Source organism: Polypterus senegalus, chromosome 4, assembly GCF_016835505.1.
Source record: "Polypterus senegalus isolate Bchr_013 chromosome 4, ASM1683550v1, whole genome shotgun sequence".
In the NCBI taxonomy this organism is placed as follows: domain Eukaryota; kingdom Metazoa; phylum Chordata; class Cladistia; order Polypteriformes; family Polypteridae; genus Polypterus; species Polypterus senegalus.
Genome location: NC_053157.1, coordinates 56527522 through 56547002, shown reverse-complemented (window position 1 = coordinate 56547002; position 19481 = coordinate 56527522). Strand labels below are relative to the sequence as shown.

At 39.0% G+C, this 19481-nt stretch overlaps 1 protein-coding gene across 3 annotated transcripts in view; it reads left to right on the top strand.

The window, feature by feature from the left end:
* The window catches only part of pcsk5b (proprotein convertase subtilisin/kexin type 5b), a 320287-nt gene that overhangs the window by 246521 nt on the left and 54285 nt on the right, over nucleotides 1-19481 (top strand). For all 3 annotated transcript variants that reach the window (XM_039750693.1, XM_039750694.1, XM_039750692.1), the window contains exon 11: nucleotides 11851-11968. In XM_039750693.1, the coding sequence (XP_039606627.1) occupies nucleotides 11851-11968 (118 nt within the window). The remainder of the gene's footprint in view (nucleotides 1-11850; nucleotides 11969-19481) is intronic.

Below are 19481 nucleotides of genomic sequence, written 5' to 3'. Positions count from 1 at the left end.
ACACATAAATTGTTTAGGGATCAAGTTTGCTTCAAGTACTGTCATTATTTCCATTTTTACCAACAACCAAGATTTCCGTTTTTTCTTAATTTAGCTTGAGGAAATTGCTACTCATTTAGGAAAATAAGTAGGACATTGAATTAGAGAGCCCAGTGCATCAGGGTCATGAGTTGCCTGAGGTAAGCATAAGTGCTTGTCATCTGCATGACCATGGTAGTTCAATATATGTTTCAATATAATCTGCCCTAATGGGAGCATACAAATGTGGTGTTATGGGTCCACAGCTCGTGGAGAAAAGGCCATTGATTTTTAAATAAATAATCATTGTGCTCGCGGCTTAGCGAGGGGACGTTAGCCATAGTGGGCGTGGGGCGATCCGTAGGGTGTGGGCGTTTCTCACCTAGTGCACAGGTGAGGAACTGCCCACATTCATGATTGTCCCGCGGCTAATGCTGCAGCTGCTGTGGCCCTCGTCATTTTAAAAAGAAGCGCGAGTCGGTTTTAGGGGAAAAAAGAAAGAAACGTTCGGGAAGAAAGAAACGTTCGGGGTGAGAGGGAGAATCGATTGGAGAGAAAGGAGGTTACAGGGAGCGTGGAAGCAAGCGGTGCAGGAGAGAGACGGACACGCGGAGCGTGTGGTGAGCGCGATCGAGCGCTCGTGGGCAGCTGCGTGGAAGCTGGGTGTTAGGCCGACACCCAGGCGTTTGTGTTGATGTCGCTCCCGCTGAGCGATCAGGTAGCGGGAGTGACCAGGGAAGGCGACTGGCGCATGAAGGCCATGGAAGGCAGCGGAAGTCGGAGACTTGGTGCTGGAATCCCCAGCGTGGGCGACCTGGCCGTTGGTTGGAAGCCAAGTTCTCCGAGACTGGGATGAGTGCCATACCGAAGCCAGGGTTCGGGAGGTCTCCAGTCTCATGCGTGTGTTTGAGGAGGGCAGCTGTAGAGAGCGTCTTGCCTGCTGCGATGCCCAAACGGGATTAGCAGGTGAGACGCTAACAAAAGAACACCGGATTTGTTTGTTGTTGTTTTTAAAGACTGCTTCCACAAGAAGATTTTAACCTTCGATTTTAAGGATTGTTTTTTCTATTTATTGGTTTGACTCCTCGTTTTCATTTTATGGATTATTTATTTAATGAACTTTGAATGGACTGCACTATTTATTTATGGAACACTGTTTTTGTTGACTGTTTTAATAAAAGCACTTTTGTACTTTCAACCATCCCCTTGCTCAGATGCTCAATTTGCCTCCATTGACTGGCTCACTCGGTTTCATTATCGACGGTGTTGGGTTCAAGTGCTTCCAACATCAAAGGGAGTGTGGAGCCAGAACCCACATCGTCACAACAGATTGAAAATAACAGCGTGGTCTGGAATAGATCCATGTAGCACACTGTATACAATGCCATGGACCCTTGAACTGTAGTCAACACAATTGACAAATTTTCTACCTGTTAAATAAGATTTAAACCAATTTAAGACACTGCAAGCAGACCCACCATTTGACTAAGGTGAATGACAAGAATACTGTAGTCTATGATGCTGAATGCTCTACTCTGGTCTAAGAGAACAAGAACAGATACATGGCTTCTGTCCTCATTAAGCCACATGTCATTTTCTACTGGAGTTACTACTTTAACCAGTGCAGTTTCTGTACTGTGATTTGTTCTAAAACATGTCTGAAACTTATAAAGAATGCAATGTTTGTATAAATAGTCTTTTAATTTTTGATATTCTGCTTTTGTGGAATTTTACTTAAAAAGTAGGTTATAAAGTTGTCATAGTCTGTTATTTTTCTTAAGTATGTGTTTAATTATTGCAGCCTTTAGACAAACTGGGAAAGACCCCCTTATTAAACGATGAGTTAGCTATGTAAAATATACTATCAATTAGCACAATGGAGCTATCTTTATTCTAGGTCAAAGACACACGTAGAATTTTTTATTTGAGAAATTGTTCCTTGAAGGTCAGGTAAACCTATTTGAGTGAATGAATTTAATATGCTAAAAGAACATGTTGAGGTTCAACAGGAACAAGTCATGTAATGTGTTGGCCTTGTTTTTTTATTTTATTATTATTTATTTATTTATTTATTTTACCGAGAGGCTTTACATAATTCTCATTTGATCAGTTTTATTCTCTGTTCTTCAGTTATGTTACTGTTATTTATTTATTTATTATAATAAAATCTTTATTTGGTGTCGGCAGAAGAAGCTGACGTTCAATGTTAAGCAGAGACAACAAGAGATTTTCTGGGCTTTATCCTCCTCCATTTGTGAATGCACCTGTACTGCTTCAAAGCATTTGTATATAATAGTTCTCAACACATCAGTCAGTTTTTCTTTACTGCACCATAAAGGAAAAGGTCCATAAGCTAAGCTTGCTCAAAGCTTGCAGCCTGAAGGAGCATTCAGAAGATGGGCAAGAGAGATTCTATGTGTGTGCATGGTTTTCATGGGCAGTATTTATTAAAAAGTATTACCTTCTCTCCAAAATGATAATATGTTGGCTGTCTTTCATTTGCTTACATTTTCATTAGAAAACTTGCGCATGTGTGAACCTTTATCAACTTCTAGCTAGAAAGTCAAAAAAGAGCAAATCTGTCTTTGTTGATAAAGATTGTCATTTTGTTCATTAGTGTCTATGAACCATTTACACACCAGTTGTTAAACAAACTGCTAATGCAACATGTCGAGAAGGGTGATGGAGGCAGGCAGAGACAAACATGCCCTGCAGCTGGAGCAGTTCACAGGAGGGCCAGCACATGCTCAGAGTCATTGCAGTATATCAAGTCCGCATTTATCTCTAGACAGCAACAACCGAGCATTCGGGGTGATCCAGCTTGATGTGTTCATATTGCTTTGGTCTTTATAATTCTTAGTTTTGGGCATATTGAATTGGATTTAGCTCATTTTTTTCAGATGTATCCCATAGAAAAATGGTTTTGAAGTCTGTCACCTGCAACAGATACCATGTGTGGATTGTTATCTGAGATCCCATTGAAAACTGTGTGAAAATAGGAACTACTCTAGTAAAATAAATAAGAATAAAATAAATAAGAGAATTTAAAAATTCTGGGACACAGAAATAGCAAACAAACTGAATAAATATTTTACCCAAGTGCTTGTAAAGGGAAGAAACAAGGAAATGCCCCATGTAGAAGTCAAAACAGGCTCCTAATTCAAATATTTTAAAACAGTAGAGTCAAATGTGCTTCAAGCCTTCAATAGGTTGATGACTAATAAGCCCTGGGACCTGATGGGATTTTATCAATTGTACTGAAAGAAATTAAAGACCTTATCCATAAACCCTGATTAGGCATATTTGAGCAGTCTGCAGAAAAAGGAGAAGTACAAGAAGGCTGAGAAAACTGAAAATGTGAACTCAGTCTTCAAGAAAGAAGACAAAATGGATACCGGAAATTGCAGAACAATAAATTTGTGTTCTGTGCTATACACAATTATGGAAACTATAATAAGAAATAAATTAGAAAAGTACCTGTATGAAAATAAAATGGCTAATAACATGGGTAATGATAGTAAGATCCTGCCAGACACATCTTTTAGATTTTTTTGAAAAGACAGCTGTAATACTTTACAAAAGCAAAGTATAATAACATAATTTACTTAGACTTTCAAAAGCCTTTAATACGGCCCCATACCAGAGATTAATTTTAAAGCTGGAGGCTGCAAGCATCAGAGGTAACCTACAAAACTGGATCTCAAGTTAACTGTCTGGAGACAAAGAATATGGATGAGAAGAGAATGTTCCATATTGAGTGAGGTCAACATTGCAGTCTGCCAAGGCTCATTACTTGGACTGTTACTTTTCTAATTAATAGTAATGACATTGAATCCAGTTTAGTTGTTAAACCTGTGAAATTCACAGGCTGACACCAAAATCTGAGCAATGCTAGACACTGGGGAGGCAGCAGAAACAATTTAAAAAAAGACTTGGACAAGTACAAAACTGGTTGAACTTTTGGAAAATGCAGTTTAATGTAAAAAAAAGTGCAAAATGCTACACAATTGCAAAAGAATACAAGATGGGGGACACTGACCTACAGGAAGCAACCTCAATGAAATTAACTGTACATTTTCAGTGTCTAAGCAGTGAACAGATGCAATTAAAAAGCTAGTAAAATCTTCGGTTATATCAGACAGACTGTTGAATATAAATATAAAAGATGTTCTTCTCATACTCTATAATGCACTAGTGAGACTGTATCTGGAGTATTTGGTGCAGTTCTGGTCACTGAGGTATAAGAAAGACATAGCAGCACTTGAAGCTGTGCGGAGCAGAGCAACCAAGTGAATTCCAGGACTTAAATGCATGTTGTACTCTGATAGACTCAGAGAATTACAGTATACCTGTTTAGCAGAGGAGATTACATGGAGACCTAATCCAGGTCTTTAAAATTCTTAAAGGCATTGATAAAGTAGATCTAGCAGAATTTTTTGAACTTAACACTGAATCACATACTCAAGGACAACAGTGGAAATTAAGGGGAAGTGCATTTAGGACTGAAACAAGAAAGCATTTCTTCATGCAAAGTTTTGTGGAAGTCTGGAACAAACTACTGAGTCATATAGCTGACAAAGAAACCTTGACAAACTTTAAGAAGTATCTGGGTGAGATATTGGGACAGCTATTAGCTAAATAAACAAGCTGGATGGACCTAATAGTCTCGCTTTGTTTTTTAGATTTATATATCAATTTGTTTTTGTGTGCCATTTTTTTGGGCTTGAATTTCATGGCAGTGACCATATTCTTTTTAATAACAGTGTTCATTATTAGTGATGAAGACATGAGGGTATTTAAGATGCCACCATAGCAATTCCAGTGTTTTGGAGAGACGTACAAAAATCCTCTGTCATTGTCTCTGTTTTTGGGCAATGATCTTCAAATAACCAGGAATGTTTGCCTTTTTTTTTTTAACGGTTTGTTTTGCTTTCAAATTTGTCCATCGGTATTACTTTTCTTTTTGATGTTTAACCTGCCTCCCACCACAGCTATTCCTTCACCTCAAGCCTTTCAATAAAGACCATGTCACATTTCATGACTTTACCACTTTATCAGCAATTTTCAATCTCGCCCTTAATGAGTTGAAGGCATTCTGCAATGTATGCCTCTGAAACTGTCATCAAATGTGACATACCCAGCAACTCCAACCTCTCCATGACTTGCTCCAATAAACAAGTTTGATTTTTGACAACCAATGAATGCTAATCTAGAAGCACAGTGCATATAATATAACAACAGGAATAAGGAATGCTGGTGTTTTGGACCTTACAAACATAAGATGCTCGTCTGTCTAATGTCTTATACATTTCATGCCATCATAGTTTTCAAAAAAGAATGAAAAAAGGCTAAGATTGCGGCTGAATTCACTGTACCTGTTAACTCTCCGTTCAGCACCAACTGTGTCAGTTTGCTTTTGGCTGTCAGAAAAAGGGGAGAGCACAACTGTACGGAGCTGTAGGCACAAAGTTACTAAATGTGACATGCCTAGCAATGTTCAGTTGTGTAAACTGACATGGTCCAGCAGCAAGATCAGAAACCGCAATCGGCAAATCTGACATACCCCATGGCCACTAATTAGATAATGTGACTTTGGGTTAGCCTTTATTTCCTAGTCCATCATTTATATCTGTCCATTGAATGAATCTCCACTGAAAGTATTAAACTTGTAAATCTGTTTTAACCAACTTCATATTAAGATGCATCCTTCTGCCATTCATCCACAAATTAAATCGAGCCATTTATTTCATAACGTTTGGTACCAGGCATGATGAAGTATTAAGACTCCCAGTTAGATCAAAGGGCATGCAAGCTTGCTTTCTTTAAAAATATAAGCAAGCTTTAATAATTGGCACATGCATTTTTGTCAGTTAGACAGTATATAAAGTTAGACAGTATATGTAAAAGACATAAATAGCATTCATGCCTCCATCTTAAACATGAATTATTTTTACACATACCATATGTGTAGTTAGTGCTTTATGTTCTGCTAGCATTTATATTAGATAGATACTTTATTAATCCCAAGAGGAAATTCACATAATCCAGCAGCAGCATACTGATACAAAAAACAATATTAAATTAAAGAGTGATAAAAATGCAGGTAAAAACAGACAATAACTTTGAATAATGTTAACGTTTACCACCCCAAAGGGTGGAATTGAAGAGTCGCATAATGTGGGGGAGGAACGATCTCCTCAGTCTGTCAATGGAGCAGGACAGTGACAGCAGTCTGTCGCTTTAGCTGCTCCTCTGCCTTGAGATGACACTGTTCAGTGGATGCAGTGGATTCTCCATGATTGTCAGGAGCCTGCTCAGTGCCCGTCGCTCTGCCACGGATGTCAACCTGTCCAGCACCGTGCCTACATTAGAGCCTGCCTTCCTCACCAGTTTGTCCACACTTGAGACGTCGTCCTTCTTTATGCTGCCTCCCCAGCACACCATCGCGTAGAAGAGGGCACTTGTCACAATCGTCTAGTAGAACATCTGCAGCATGTTATTGCAGATGTTGAAGTACGCCAACCTTCTAAGGAAGTATAGTCAGCTCTGACCTTTCTTATACAGAGCATTAGTATTGGCAGTCCAGTCCAATTTATCATCCAGCTGCACTCCCAGGTATTTATAGGTCTGTACCCTCTGCACACAGTCTCCTCTGATGATCACAGGGTCCATGAGGGGCCTGAGCCTCCTAAAATTCACCACCAGTTCCTTGGTCGTGCTGGTGTTCAGGTGTAAGTGGTTTGAGTCACACCATTTAACAAAATCCTTGATTAGCTTCCTATACTCCTCCTCCTGCCCACTCCTGATGCAGCCCACAATAACAGTGTCGTCAGCGAACTTTTGCACGTGGCAGGACTCCAAGTTGTATTGGAAGTCTGATGTACAGTATATAGGCTGAACAGGACCAGCGAAAGTACAGTCCCCTGCGGTGCTCCTGTGTTGCTAACCACAATCTCAGACCTGCAGTTCCTGAGACACACATACTGAGGACTGTCTGTAAGATAGTCCATGATCCATGTCACCAAGTGTGAATCTACTCCCATCTCTGTCAGCTTGTCCCTAAGGAGCAGAGGTTGGATGGTGTTGAAGGCCCTAGAGAAGTCCAAAAACATAATTCTTATAGCACCACTGCCTCTGGCCAAGTGGGAGAGGGATCAGTGTAGCATATAGATGATGGCATCCTCCACCCCCACCTTCTCCTGGTATGCGAACTGCAGAGGGTCGAGGGCGCGGCGGACCTGTGGCCTCAGGTGGTGAAGCAGTAGCCGCTCCATGGTCTTCATCACATGTGACATCAGAGCAACAGGCTGGAAGTCATTCAGCTCACTAGGGTGTGATACTTTTGGGACTGATTATGAGTTTATTATAATATCGCAAGCCCTAAAGAGCAAATCATAGGTGTCATAACTATTGTGTGTGCTGTCACAGTTCTTCTTGGAGCATTTGTGCGCTAAGAAATGTTCCTGTACTAGTGCAAATGTAACAGTAAAGATTTTGTTCTGTTGATGTAATTAAGGTAATTTGGCAACATGCCTTATTGTCTTTTCTGCTTTAGTCTTATTTGTTTTGCATAACTAAATCACTTTTATTAACTTTCTATGTTTGGTTTATTAATTCATAATGTGGCTTCAAACTACAACCTCGGTCAATTTTGCTTGAAATTTTCCTCCGGAGATTACCTCTACTACCTTGAGACCTGACATGGTGCGCTGGTCCCCTTCCTTATTATCGAGCTCACCGTACCCTGGGAGAATTCCGTGGATGAAGCATATGAGCGGAAATATCTGCGCTATGCTGAGTTGGCTGCTGAAGCGCAACATCGCGGCAGGACCTTGGAGGTTTGCCCAGTGGAAGTTGGATGCAGAGGATTTGTGGCAACATCTACCGTCAAACTGCTTAGAGACCTAGGAATTAGGGGCCAGAGCCAGCACGCAGCCATCAAAGCTGCATCAGAGGCAGCGGAGAGAAGTAGCCAGTTGCTTTGGATGAAGTGGAATATCCCCTTTCGGGCCCCCAATTAACAAACTTAGGCTGCCATACATAGGTTCATGATATGTCAGTCATTTGGCACTAAAGCGACTCTCATGACTAACTGGGAGTGGGACGCAAGCTTAGGGCTGATTACACTATAGCTCTGGTGATGGTGTATAGTGTGAAAGGCTGAAACACCCCATGAGCCAGAGGAACACTACTGATGATGCGTCCCAATATTTTGGAAAACTTTTCTAAGTCTACCATTCACCATTCACCGACAAGCGTAACTGAACCTATTGTACGTGCTTGCACAAGGATAGTAACCTGTCGTTCTGTGTTTTTTAATCAGTGTTGAAGCAAAAGTGCAACTAAGATAAATAAGGTTAATTTAATTGTACCAAGAATTCTAAACAAAGTTTTGGGAAAGTATGGCACAGTTAGGGATGCCACATTTCTTCTAACTGGAGTTGGTGTATGTTTTGGTTGAGTTTGCATTATTTTTAATGTATGGTTGTATATTTTTACTAAACTACATAGTAAAAAAAAGTTCACCAGTCTTTCTGAATAACAGTGTGTCTAATCCTTACATGTTTATTTTTATTTTATATGACTTTTTATATTGTAATTTTATATTTTTCAGGCATTTTCATATTTAGATCTGTGTACTACTCATATATTTTCAAATTTTATTTATTTTATTTTTTTGCAGAATGTCAATGTATTTTTCCTGTTAATGTGGCAGATTATAAATTAACTGCAGATTATCTTTTTTTTAATCTTATTTCTCAAAGTTAAGACTTTCTGGATGAATATTTGGATGAAACTTTATTACAGCTGTAAATCCTTTTCAGCTCCCCTTCTTTGTTGTTTGCTGTGGTTTATAGACCTCCTGTAATTAATGATATCTTCATTTCTGAATTCTCTGATCTCCTGGCTGATATCGCCCTCTCCCATGACAAAGTATTTATTGTTGGTGATTTTAACATTCACGTTAAAAACAACAACATCATTTATTTATATAGCACATTTTCATACAAACAGTAGCTCAAAGTGCTTTACATAATAAAGAATAGAAAAATAAAAGACACAATAAGAAAAACAAAATAAATCAACATTAATTAACATCAAATAAGAGTAAGGTCCAATGGCCGGGGGGACAGAAAAAACAAAAAACTCCAGACGGCTGGAGAAAAAAAATAAAATCTGTAGGGATTCCAGACCATGAGACCGCCTAGTCCCCTCTGGGCATTCTACCTAACATAAATGAAACAGTCCTCTTTGGTTTAGGGTTCTCACGGAGGATCATTCATGTTGTCAATTGAAACCTTTGGTTAATGACTATTTATCACTATTGGACTCATTTGATTTTATCCAGCATATTAATATGCCAAATCACTTTCTAGGTCACACCCTTGATCTCGTTTTTACACGTGATATTTCAGTTAATAATATTGAATTTATGCAATGTTTCTTTTACTGATCACTATTCTATAATGATGGATTTGAATATTACTGTAGATGTCCCTACATCCCTTTGTCTATTATATTAGATTTTAAAACCATATTCTCTAGTCTTGATGTGCATGTCCAATAATATGGTATCAATAATTCTGTCTTAGAATTTAATTCTTTTTGTAAAACGGTTTTAGACTCAATTGCTCGGCTCAAGATATGCTGTAATAAGTGAAAACCTGCTCCCAGGCTAAATGAAACCTGCGCCTGTCGAACTGCGGAATGGTGTTGGAAAAAAGGTGGACTGATTGTTTCTAAACAGATTTTTCAACTATTCTCTATTCAACTTCCAGATTACAGTTAAGAAAGCTAAACATGATTTGTTCACTGATTTAGCATCCCGTCATTCTAAGAATCCTAGTGTCTTATTTAATTCAATTAATGTGGCCGTTCACCCTCATTCTGTGATGGGATTAAATAGCACTGTTCTTTCATGTGAGCAGTTTCTTTCATTCTTGTAAAATTTATAAAATTTGCTGTGGTATTGTTCCAACTGGCTATGAACCTCCTACTGTTAATCATGGTATTGTCTTGAAATCTTTTGATCTTGTCTCACTTTCACAGTTAAAAAGAACTATTGACACCCTTAAACCAGCTCTCAGTCCTCTTGATATTGTACCAGTGGAAGCCTTTGATGTATTGGGTCCATCTTTACTAGCCATTATCAATGGTTCTATTAGTGAGGGAGTAGTTTCCTCATTTTTTAAACATGCTACGGTACTTCCCAGTCTAAAAAAGGTAGAATTAGATCCTGGAGTTTTAGCCAGTTTTCGCCCAATTTCCCAATTGCCATTTCTGGGTAAAATATTAGAAAGAATTATTTATAATCAATTGGTTGATCACCTTAACTCCAATAATGTATTTGAGATCTACCAATCTGGCTTTAGGTGTTATCATGGTGTTGAGACGGCCCTCCTTAAAGTATTCAATGACATCTCTATTATTACTGACTCAGGTGGCGCTGCAGTCCCTGTCTTTGTCCTCCTTGACCTGTCCACTACCTTTGACAGTATTGACCATGAGATATTGCTTTTGCGGCTTGACATCTTGTTGGGCTTAAAGGGGCTGCTCTTAACTGGTTTAAGTCATATCTAACTGGTAGACACTTTTCAATGACTTTAAATTCTTCATTTTCGTCTACTGCTCCCCTTAAATGTGGTGTTCCTCAGGGATGAATTTATGGGTCCTATTTTATTCTCTATATACCTTCACCCTATTGGAGCTATTTTTAGGAAATTTAACATTTCTTTTCACTGCTATGCTGATGATACACAGGTTTATATTCCCGTCTGCGACTGTGCAATAAATCAACTGCACAACTGTCTTTCTGAACAAAGATCCTGGATGGCTAATAATTTTCTTGATCTGAATCAAAATAAAATGGAGGTGCTTATAGTGGGTCCATCCGCTAAAGCCTAAATTGGTCTTGGACTTCTCTGCTCTTTCTCTGTCTTTTGCAAACCTCAAGTCCGCAATCTTGGTGTTATCTTTGACAGTAACCTCTCTTATGAGAAACAGATTAATTCTGTAGTCAAGAGTTGCTTTTTCCAGCTTCGTCTATTACGTAAGATCGAGCGTTTTTTATCTTCTAGGAATCTTGAGAAAGCTACTCATGCTTTTATCTTTTCTCGCCTTGATTACTGCAACTCGCTGTATTCTGGGATTAGCAAATCCCTGATAAGCAGGTTACAGTTGGTCCAGAATGCTGCCGCTCACTTTCTGGTTGGAGCAAGAAAGTCTGATTCTGTTTCTCCAATATTAGCTTCTTTACACTGGCTGCCTGTCAGTTTTCGAATTGATTTTAAAATCTTGCTGCTAGTTTTTAAATCTTTACATGGGCTTGCTCCTGCCTATTTATCCGAATTGTGTGTTTTACACCAGCCATGTAGAGTACTTAGATCTTCTGGCCAGTTGTCTCTTGTTGTCCCTCGTACTAAGTGTAAAACTAAGGGGAACAGGGCTTTTGCAGCTGCTGCTCTTCACCTGTGGAACTCTTTACCTCATTACATAAAGGAGTTGTCTACAATTGAACTGTTCAAAACAAGATTAAAGACTCATTTCTATTCACTTGCATTCTGTGACCTTCAGTAATACTGATGGTTTCCTCATTGTGATTATATAACATTAATTCTATTTATTATTTATTTTATTTATGTTCATTTATTTTATTTCTATTTATGTTATTCATGTTAATTGTATGTTTTCCTTTTATTCTATTATTGTAAAGAACTTTGGCCACAGCATTCCTATGTTGTTTTAAATGTGCTATATAAATAAATTTGACATTTGACATGTTTTTTGCGAAAACCCTTTTTTTGCATTCTCTATTTGTATTTTTTTCCTTAGTGAGCCATCTTTATGGATTTGGATTAATGGATGCAGAAGCTATGGTTAAAGAAGCAGAGCGATGGAGGACAGTTCCACCCCAGCACATCTGTGTGGAGCCTGCTGACAAACAAATAAGGTAGTGAAGGTCAATTATACTTAATATAAACTCCGGTCATCTCCATGGGACTGTCCTTTTGAAAAACACTTAAACAAACAACTGGTTCAGGCAAGTTTCTCTGATTCCTTAAATTTGCTGTTTGTTTACTGAAATTCAGCATTTAACCATTCAGACACATAGAGAAATGTCAGACTTTTTATTGTGCACATAAATATACTGTGTGTTTTTCCTTTTTATTTCCCCATTGTTCTCTTGCAATTTATTGTGCTTGACTTTCTAGCAAGGACCAATCAAGTTTGCAGGTGTTTTCTGGATCATGTTTCGCAGGCAATAAAATATTTTGTTACAAATTAAATTTGCCATTTATCTCTGAACATCAGTAAATCACAGATGTTGGCCTATTAAGTATATGGAATATTAATATATGCATCCTCCATATTCTGACATATTTCAAACCAAATGTTTGTCAAATCCTAATGATGTATGAATCTGGAATCTTCTACACAAACTCCATCCTGATAGTCAACATGTCAGAAAATGAGAACAGAGTGTAGACCGAATTTTGGTTTCTTTGTTATTTTTGTAAAGTTTTAAGAGGCTGCAAAGTCAAAAATAGTAGAATTTAGCTTAAATTCTGACTTAATGTTATAAAGTACACCTCCCCTTTCAGTGCTAGTCAAAAAAATACCAAAGTGGAACAAAATAAAGAAAGTTTTAGGTACAAATTCAAATTATGTGCAGTAGCCCCAGGTTTTTGCCTCAGCCATTTTCTTAATTAATAGCCCCATTCGTGCTGCTAATTAAACAGACTTCTTTTATCCACGTTTTAATTCTCTTGTTTGTAACATCCTGTATCCTTAATTTGTTTATCCTTTAATCAATCGCTAAACTATAATGAAAAATAAAATGAGATAACAGATGCCCAACTTATTTAATTGCTTCTGCACTTATATGTCCATCTTAATGTATCTGTTTCGCTTAACTGTTTCAAAAGTAAAAAGTGAAAGCCTGAGGAAATTTTGCTGTGATCCACAAAACATTTGGAAAGGAAAATCAGCAGTTTTGAAAGGGACTGGTGTAGCAGAATGGATATATAGATACTTTATTAATCCCAAGGGGAAATACACATAATCCAGCAGCAGTATACTGATACAAAAAAACAATATTAAATTAAAGAGTAATAAAAATGCATGTAAAAACAGACAATAACTTTGAATAATGTTAGCGTTTACCCCCCCGTGTGGAATTGAAGAGTCGCATAGTGTGGGGGAAGAACGATCTCCTCAGTCTTGTCAGTGGACCAGGACAGTGGCAGCAGTCTGCCACCTGAAGCTACTCCTCTGCCTGGAGATGACACTGTTCAGTGGATGCAGTGGATTCTCCATTATTTACAGGAGTTTGCTTAGCGCCCATCGCTCTGCCATAGATGTTAAACTGTCCAGCTTCATTCCTACAATAGAGCCTGCCTTCCTAACAAGTTTTTCCAGGCGTGAGGCGTCCTTCATCTTTATGCTGCCTCCTCAGCACACCACCGCGTAGAAGAGGGCACTCGCCACAACCGTCTGGTAGAACATCTGCAGCATCTTATTGCAGATGTTGAAGGACAACAACCTTCTAAGGAAGTATAGTCGGCTCTGACCTTTCTTTATACAGAGCATCAGTATTGGAAGTCCAGTCCAATTTATCATCCCGCTGCACTCCCAAGTATTTTTAGGTCTTCACCCTCTGCCAGCTTGTCCCTAAGGAGCAGAGGTTGGATGGTGTTGAAGGCGCTAGAGAAGTCCAAAAGCATAATTCTAACAGCACCACTGCTTTTGTCCAAGTGGGAGAAGGATCGGTGTAGCATATAGATGATGGCATCCTCCGCTCCCACCTTCTCCAGGTACGTGAACTGCAGAGGGTCGAGGGCATGGCTGACCTGTGGCATCAGGCGGTTAAGCAGCAGCCACTGCATGGTCTTCATCACATGTGACGTCAGAGCAACAGGCCGGAAGTCATTCAGCTCACTAGGATGTGAAACCTTTGGGACTGGGGTAACAAGATGTTTTCCAAAGCCTCGGGACTCTCCCCTGTTCCAGGCTCAGGTTGAAGATGCGCTTTAGAGGACTCCCCAGTTCCAGCGCACAGGCCTTCAACAGTCGTGGCGATACTCCATCTGGACCCGCTGCTTTGCTGGCACGAAGTCTCCTCAGCACTCTGCTCACCTGCGCTGCTGTGATTGTAATTGTGGGTGGAGATGTCTCTGCTATGCTGGTATCAGCAGAAGGATGGTTGGAGGATGCAGTACTCCGAGTTGAGAGTGGATTAGGATGGTCAAACCTGTTAAAGAACTTGTTCATTTGGTTTGCTCTCTCCCGTCTCTCTCGATGGTGGCACCCCACTTCGAGCTGCAGCCAGTGATGGTCTTCATCCCATCCCTCACTTCCTTCATGCTGTTATTCTTCAACTTCTGCGGCAGCTTTCACCTGTACTGCTCCTTCGCCGCCCTGAGCTGGACTCGGAGTTCCTTTTGCACGCGCTTGAGCTCATGCTGATCACCGCCTTTAAAAGCCCTTTTCTTCTGGTTCAAAAGGCCCTTGATGTCACTTGGAATCCATGGCTTGTTGTTATCATAGCAGCGTACTGTTCTTACTGGAACTACAATGTCCATACAGAAGTTGATGTAATCAGTTGTGCAGTCAACAGCCTCTTCAATGTTCTCACTATGTGACCCCAGCAGTATATCCCAGTCTGTGGTTCCAAAGCAGTCTCTCAGAGCCTGCTCTGCCTCAGGGGTCCACTTTCTGAATGATTGTGTGGTTGTCGGTAGCGCATTCACTTTTGGTTTGTAGTGAGGCTGAAGCAGAACCAGATTATGACCTGCTTTCCCAAGTGCAGGCAGCGGGGTGGCGCTGTATGTGTCTTTAACGTTTGCATACAGTAGGTCCTGCGGAATGGATGAATTCACTCGCTATCTCTGTGTTTGCTCGAGGGCGATGTAAACAATAACAACAATCACGTGTCCAAACTCTCTGGGCAAATAATAGGGACGCAAACTTACAGCCAACAGTTCGATGTCCCTGCAGCAAGTGGAAATTTTAACATTTACATGTCCTGAGTTGCACCACTTTGTATTGACATAGAGAGCAACATCCCCTCCTTTATTTTTCCCACTAGTATTTGCATCTCTGTCCGCTCTAACTATGCTAAACCTGGGTAGCTCCACGTTAACATCTGGGATGGTAGTTGTTAGCCAAGTTTCACTAAAACACTGCAAGCTGCATTCTCTGTAGGTTCTGACATTTTTCACCAGCGCGGCTAGTTCGTCGATCTTATTTGGTAGTGAGTTTACATTTCCCAGGATCACAGAAGGCACCGAAGGTTTATATCGCCACTTTCTCTCAAGCTGCTTGGCTTTTATCTTAGAGCCGGCTCGGCTGCCCCGATATCATCGTCTTACCTCATCAGGTAAATAGGGAACCACACCTGCACGGGCATTTCTTCTCAGCACTTGAAGTTGACAACTTGAATAGGCGAGTCTCGGTGTGTAAAAATCCATGTCAAGTAGTAAAAGCAGTAAAAAGTGTCCAGGGAGCAATTCCACATAAAAGAAAGTGGTAGAAGTAATCGGTGAATAGAGAATAATAGAGAAAAAAGTAAAAAGATAAATTCATACACGGAGCTGCTGGAGTGGCTGCCACTCGCGGCGGCGCTGGATGTTCAATGATGTGAATGTGAGCACAAGCAAGCCACCTAATTAGTGTTTCATTAGTAGCAAGAAAGAAAATTGGTCAGAGTAAAAAGGGTGGCCCTCCAGTAACTGGGTTTGTGTTCACTGGACATGTGTTTGCCTGCTTTGCATGCTGAGCTGGTTGAGGTAAAAAGAAACTCTTTTAAAGAGCAAGAAGTTACAATAAAAACAGAAGAACTGTGTTGCATTAGCAGCATTAATTTGTTACTAGTAAGGAAAGTGGCAGAAATGAAAACCTGCAGCCACTGCGGCCCTCCAGGATTTGAGTTTAACAACACTGCTGTAGGCCATTTGGACACCCAGCCCACAACTGGCAGCAGCAATGCATCATGACATATATGAATGCAGGTAATTGTGGCAGAATACAACAAATACCTGATGCTGGACCTGTAAATTCAGATGAAACACCTACTCCAAGGTTCCAGCATTAAGAGGTATAAGTTGGGCAGAGTGGTGGCTCTGAGGCTAAGGATCTGTGCTGGTATCCCGAAGGTTGCCGGTTTGAATCACCATCACTGCCAAAAGAGATCCTACTCTGCTGGGCCCTTGAACAAAGCCCTTAACCTTCAATTGCTCCAGGGGCGCTGTACAATGGCTGACCCTGCGCTCTGACCCCAAGGGGTATGCGAAAACTAAGAAATTCCTAATATGAGAAATTGTATAAGGTGAAATAAAGAGCAAAAAAAAAAAAAAACTTCAATGACAATTGCAGAAACATCCATCACGAGGCACATGGGGAAGAGAACAGGCAAAATTTGTAAACTACTGAAATATAAATTGACTAAGAAAATCTATATAGTACACACTAAAGAAAGTGTTTCTATTCTCATATGTTGGATAGATACTGTACCTCCTAGGAATTACGTTTTTGAAAACTACCTTTGTGCTCTGGTTTCTGTTGTTAACAATCAAGTTTATTTGCCATATGTTACCAATGAATTTTCTTCAATATTTATTCCCTTAGTGATATTTTAAAAATCAAAAATTATTTGAAGAAAATAAACAGAAGTTAAAAGTGCTTAATAAACTAAGCACCCCAATTTAAAAAATACAAAGCAGAAATTCATTACCACACAGTGTAGTATACAAAAATGGTAAATATATAGTTGAACAAGGATGTCAAAATATTCAGTCTGTCATTTTAGAGGTAGGAACTGTTTTTGAATCTGCTAATAAGTATTTTGATGAAACGGTTTGTATCCATGGTGCCTGTATGTCCTCCTCCATTATGGCAGTGTTTGGGATTTATCTCTGCAGTTAAAACTCAATTTATATGTCTGTGCAAATGTCACAGTTTTCACAATGGATGATTTGTGTGCTTTTGTTATTATGTCATACAATGTGGTCAACAGGCATTTAAAGCACTTTCTGTCATGCAACAGTAAATTTTTTTAGTGTTCTCTTGTTCATCTCACACTTTCTGAAACACTTTTGAAAATGGAGGCATAAGTGGATTTTGACACATATTGACACAGCAAATGATTTCAAGATTATGGATAAAACATGCTAAATAGATTTTCATTATAGTCTCATTTATTCATTATATTCCCTCCCCCTCAAGTGTTCACAACCACAATCATTTGAGGAAAATTTAAAAATCGAAAAAAAGGATAACCTGCAATACATTCTTGAAGTCTAGTTCAGACTAGTATAGTGTCAGGTTAAAGTTAAACCTATTTAACTGTAGTAGGTATGGCTTTGGAAGAGGAAATAGCAGCCCCGTGTACTTCTATTATCAAGGTTGAAAATGTATTTATTTAAACTGTAGCAGAGCACATCACTGATAATGGGATACCTTCCTTCTATGCAGTGGAGTTTGAAATTGTTTGCCTCATTACTGATCATTGATCTACGGATGTGTGTCATTTCAAGGCCAAGAGAGAGAAAGAAAAAAGAAAAAAAGCTAAACTTCCCATTCTAGATTTAGTTAAGTCATGAATAGCTGGTGGTGTTCTTATCATTGGGCCATGATTTTTATTTGTTCACAATTTAGATTGCATAACACATTTTCATTAAACTCTTAACATTAATGTTTCCTCTTTTTAATGTAATTACTAGTACTTTGTAAACTGCATGCATTCAAACTTTCACATGTCTAGTAAAATTTATTCTATCTAACATACATTAGTGTTATGACCATCCTCTGAGACTTCACCTTTAAATAAACTGTTACTGGGTGCGACATTAAAGACTTGCTATGGACCTAAATATACTTAGCCTAGTATGTTTAAAATGTACTATAATCATAAAATTATAATTTTATTTAAATAAAAAAGTAAAATACCTTCATAGTTGATGTATTATGAAAATGTGAGGTGGCAACAAATTTACTGCCATTTTTTTGCGGTTGTATTTTGCCAAATGTAAATTAAAGTAAGAAACTCACTAAATGCATAAATTGTATCTGCAGTCATTTTAAGGGCATCTAAAACTCTTTTGTACTATCGCGGAAGAATATACCAGTATTGTGTCCATGTCCATACTTGATAGTAAATTTAAAGCAATATGTTCTTCTATATCAAGTAAGTGCTTAATTTTTTTTTTTTTTGTTCTACATTTTAAACATCACAAAAAAATTAGACATAATCTAGCGTGAAATTTAAAGGTATGGCTTGCTAAGCCAATTAATTATACACTGCATAAACAAAATCAACACACATCTTTCTCATTATAATCTTTTTTAATCTTTGAGACTATGAGAATGCCATTGCAAGTCTTTATTACCTTTGTAAACAGTCAGATATGGCATTTTGCTTTCGTGTGCTGGTGGTGTCCTTAAAACAGCTGGTGTGAAAGGTAGCCTTGTTTTTCATACTTTCAAATTAAAGGAACTCTGGTTACTTGATGATGGTTAACTAATTGTCTCACATATATTCTATGCATATACTACATAGAGGCAACTAAGAACATAAGGATAACTCTAGAGTAAATTAAGGAGACATTGTTTTTGTCACCAAGTTTTATCGAAGTTTAACAGGAATTCACAGAAAAAATATTCAGTAGTAAAGCTCACACTGTCAACAATGGAAAAGCAAAATGAAACAATAAGAATAGGTCACCCTCTACCCCCCACACCATCATTATGACTGTGCTAAACAACAGAAATAGAACATTTTTAGGTAAACTTTGCCCAGCAACACACCAGGAGTTGTGACCAAATCAGCAAGCTCCAGGAAGGAGACTACCAAGGATCACAGAACACTTAACACTGACATACTGTAACTGTCTAATAAGCTATGATATAACATTTTTCATGCTAGAGGTCCCATTAATCTTCACTGTATATAGTTTAAGGAGTTTGAACAGAAACACATTCTAGAGATTAAAAGTAGTAGGATCTGCCGTATTCCGCAAACAGGCCAGAACAGACTTTGTGGAAACTTGCTTGTTTGGGGGTGGCTTCTGTGTCTGCTCTATCTGATGATGTTTCAGGAGAAACAAAGGCTTTGGTTAAGTTGACAAGCAAGCTAGAGGTGATGACCTCATTGGTTAGACACAACAATGTATTATGAAAGCATTAACTTCTTGGCTATGATGTATGTGTATTCATTCAAGATGAAGCTCATTCTCCATTGACAACAGATTTCAGTCTATGGTGTTAGCAAGACTTTTCATCAAGAACTGACTTCACAAAAAGGGAATTCTATGTATAAACCCATTATTGAACCTAAACATGACCCCTTAGGCCGGGTTTATATTTTACGCAACGCATGCTGCAGTGGACGCTCCTGCTTCGTAAGCATTGTAATGTTTATACTTGTGCGCGTACTTTACGTAAATCAGGAGGAATCCACCAGGTGG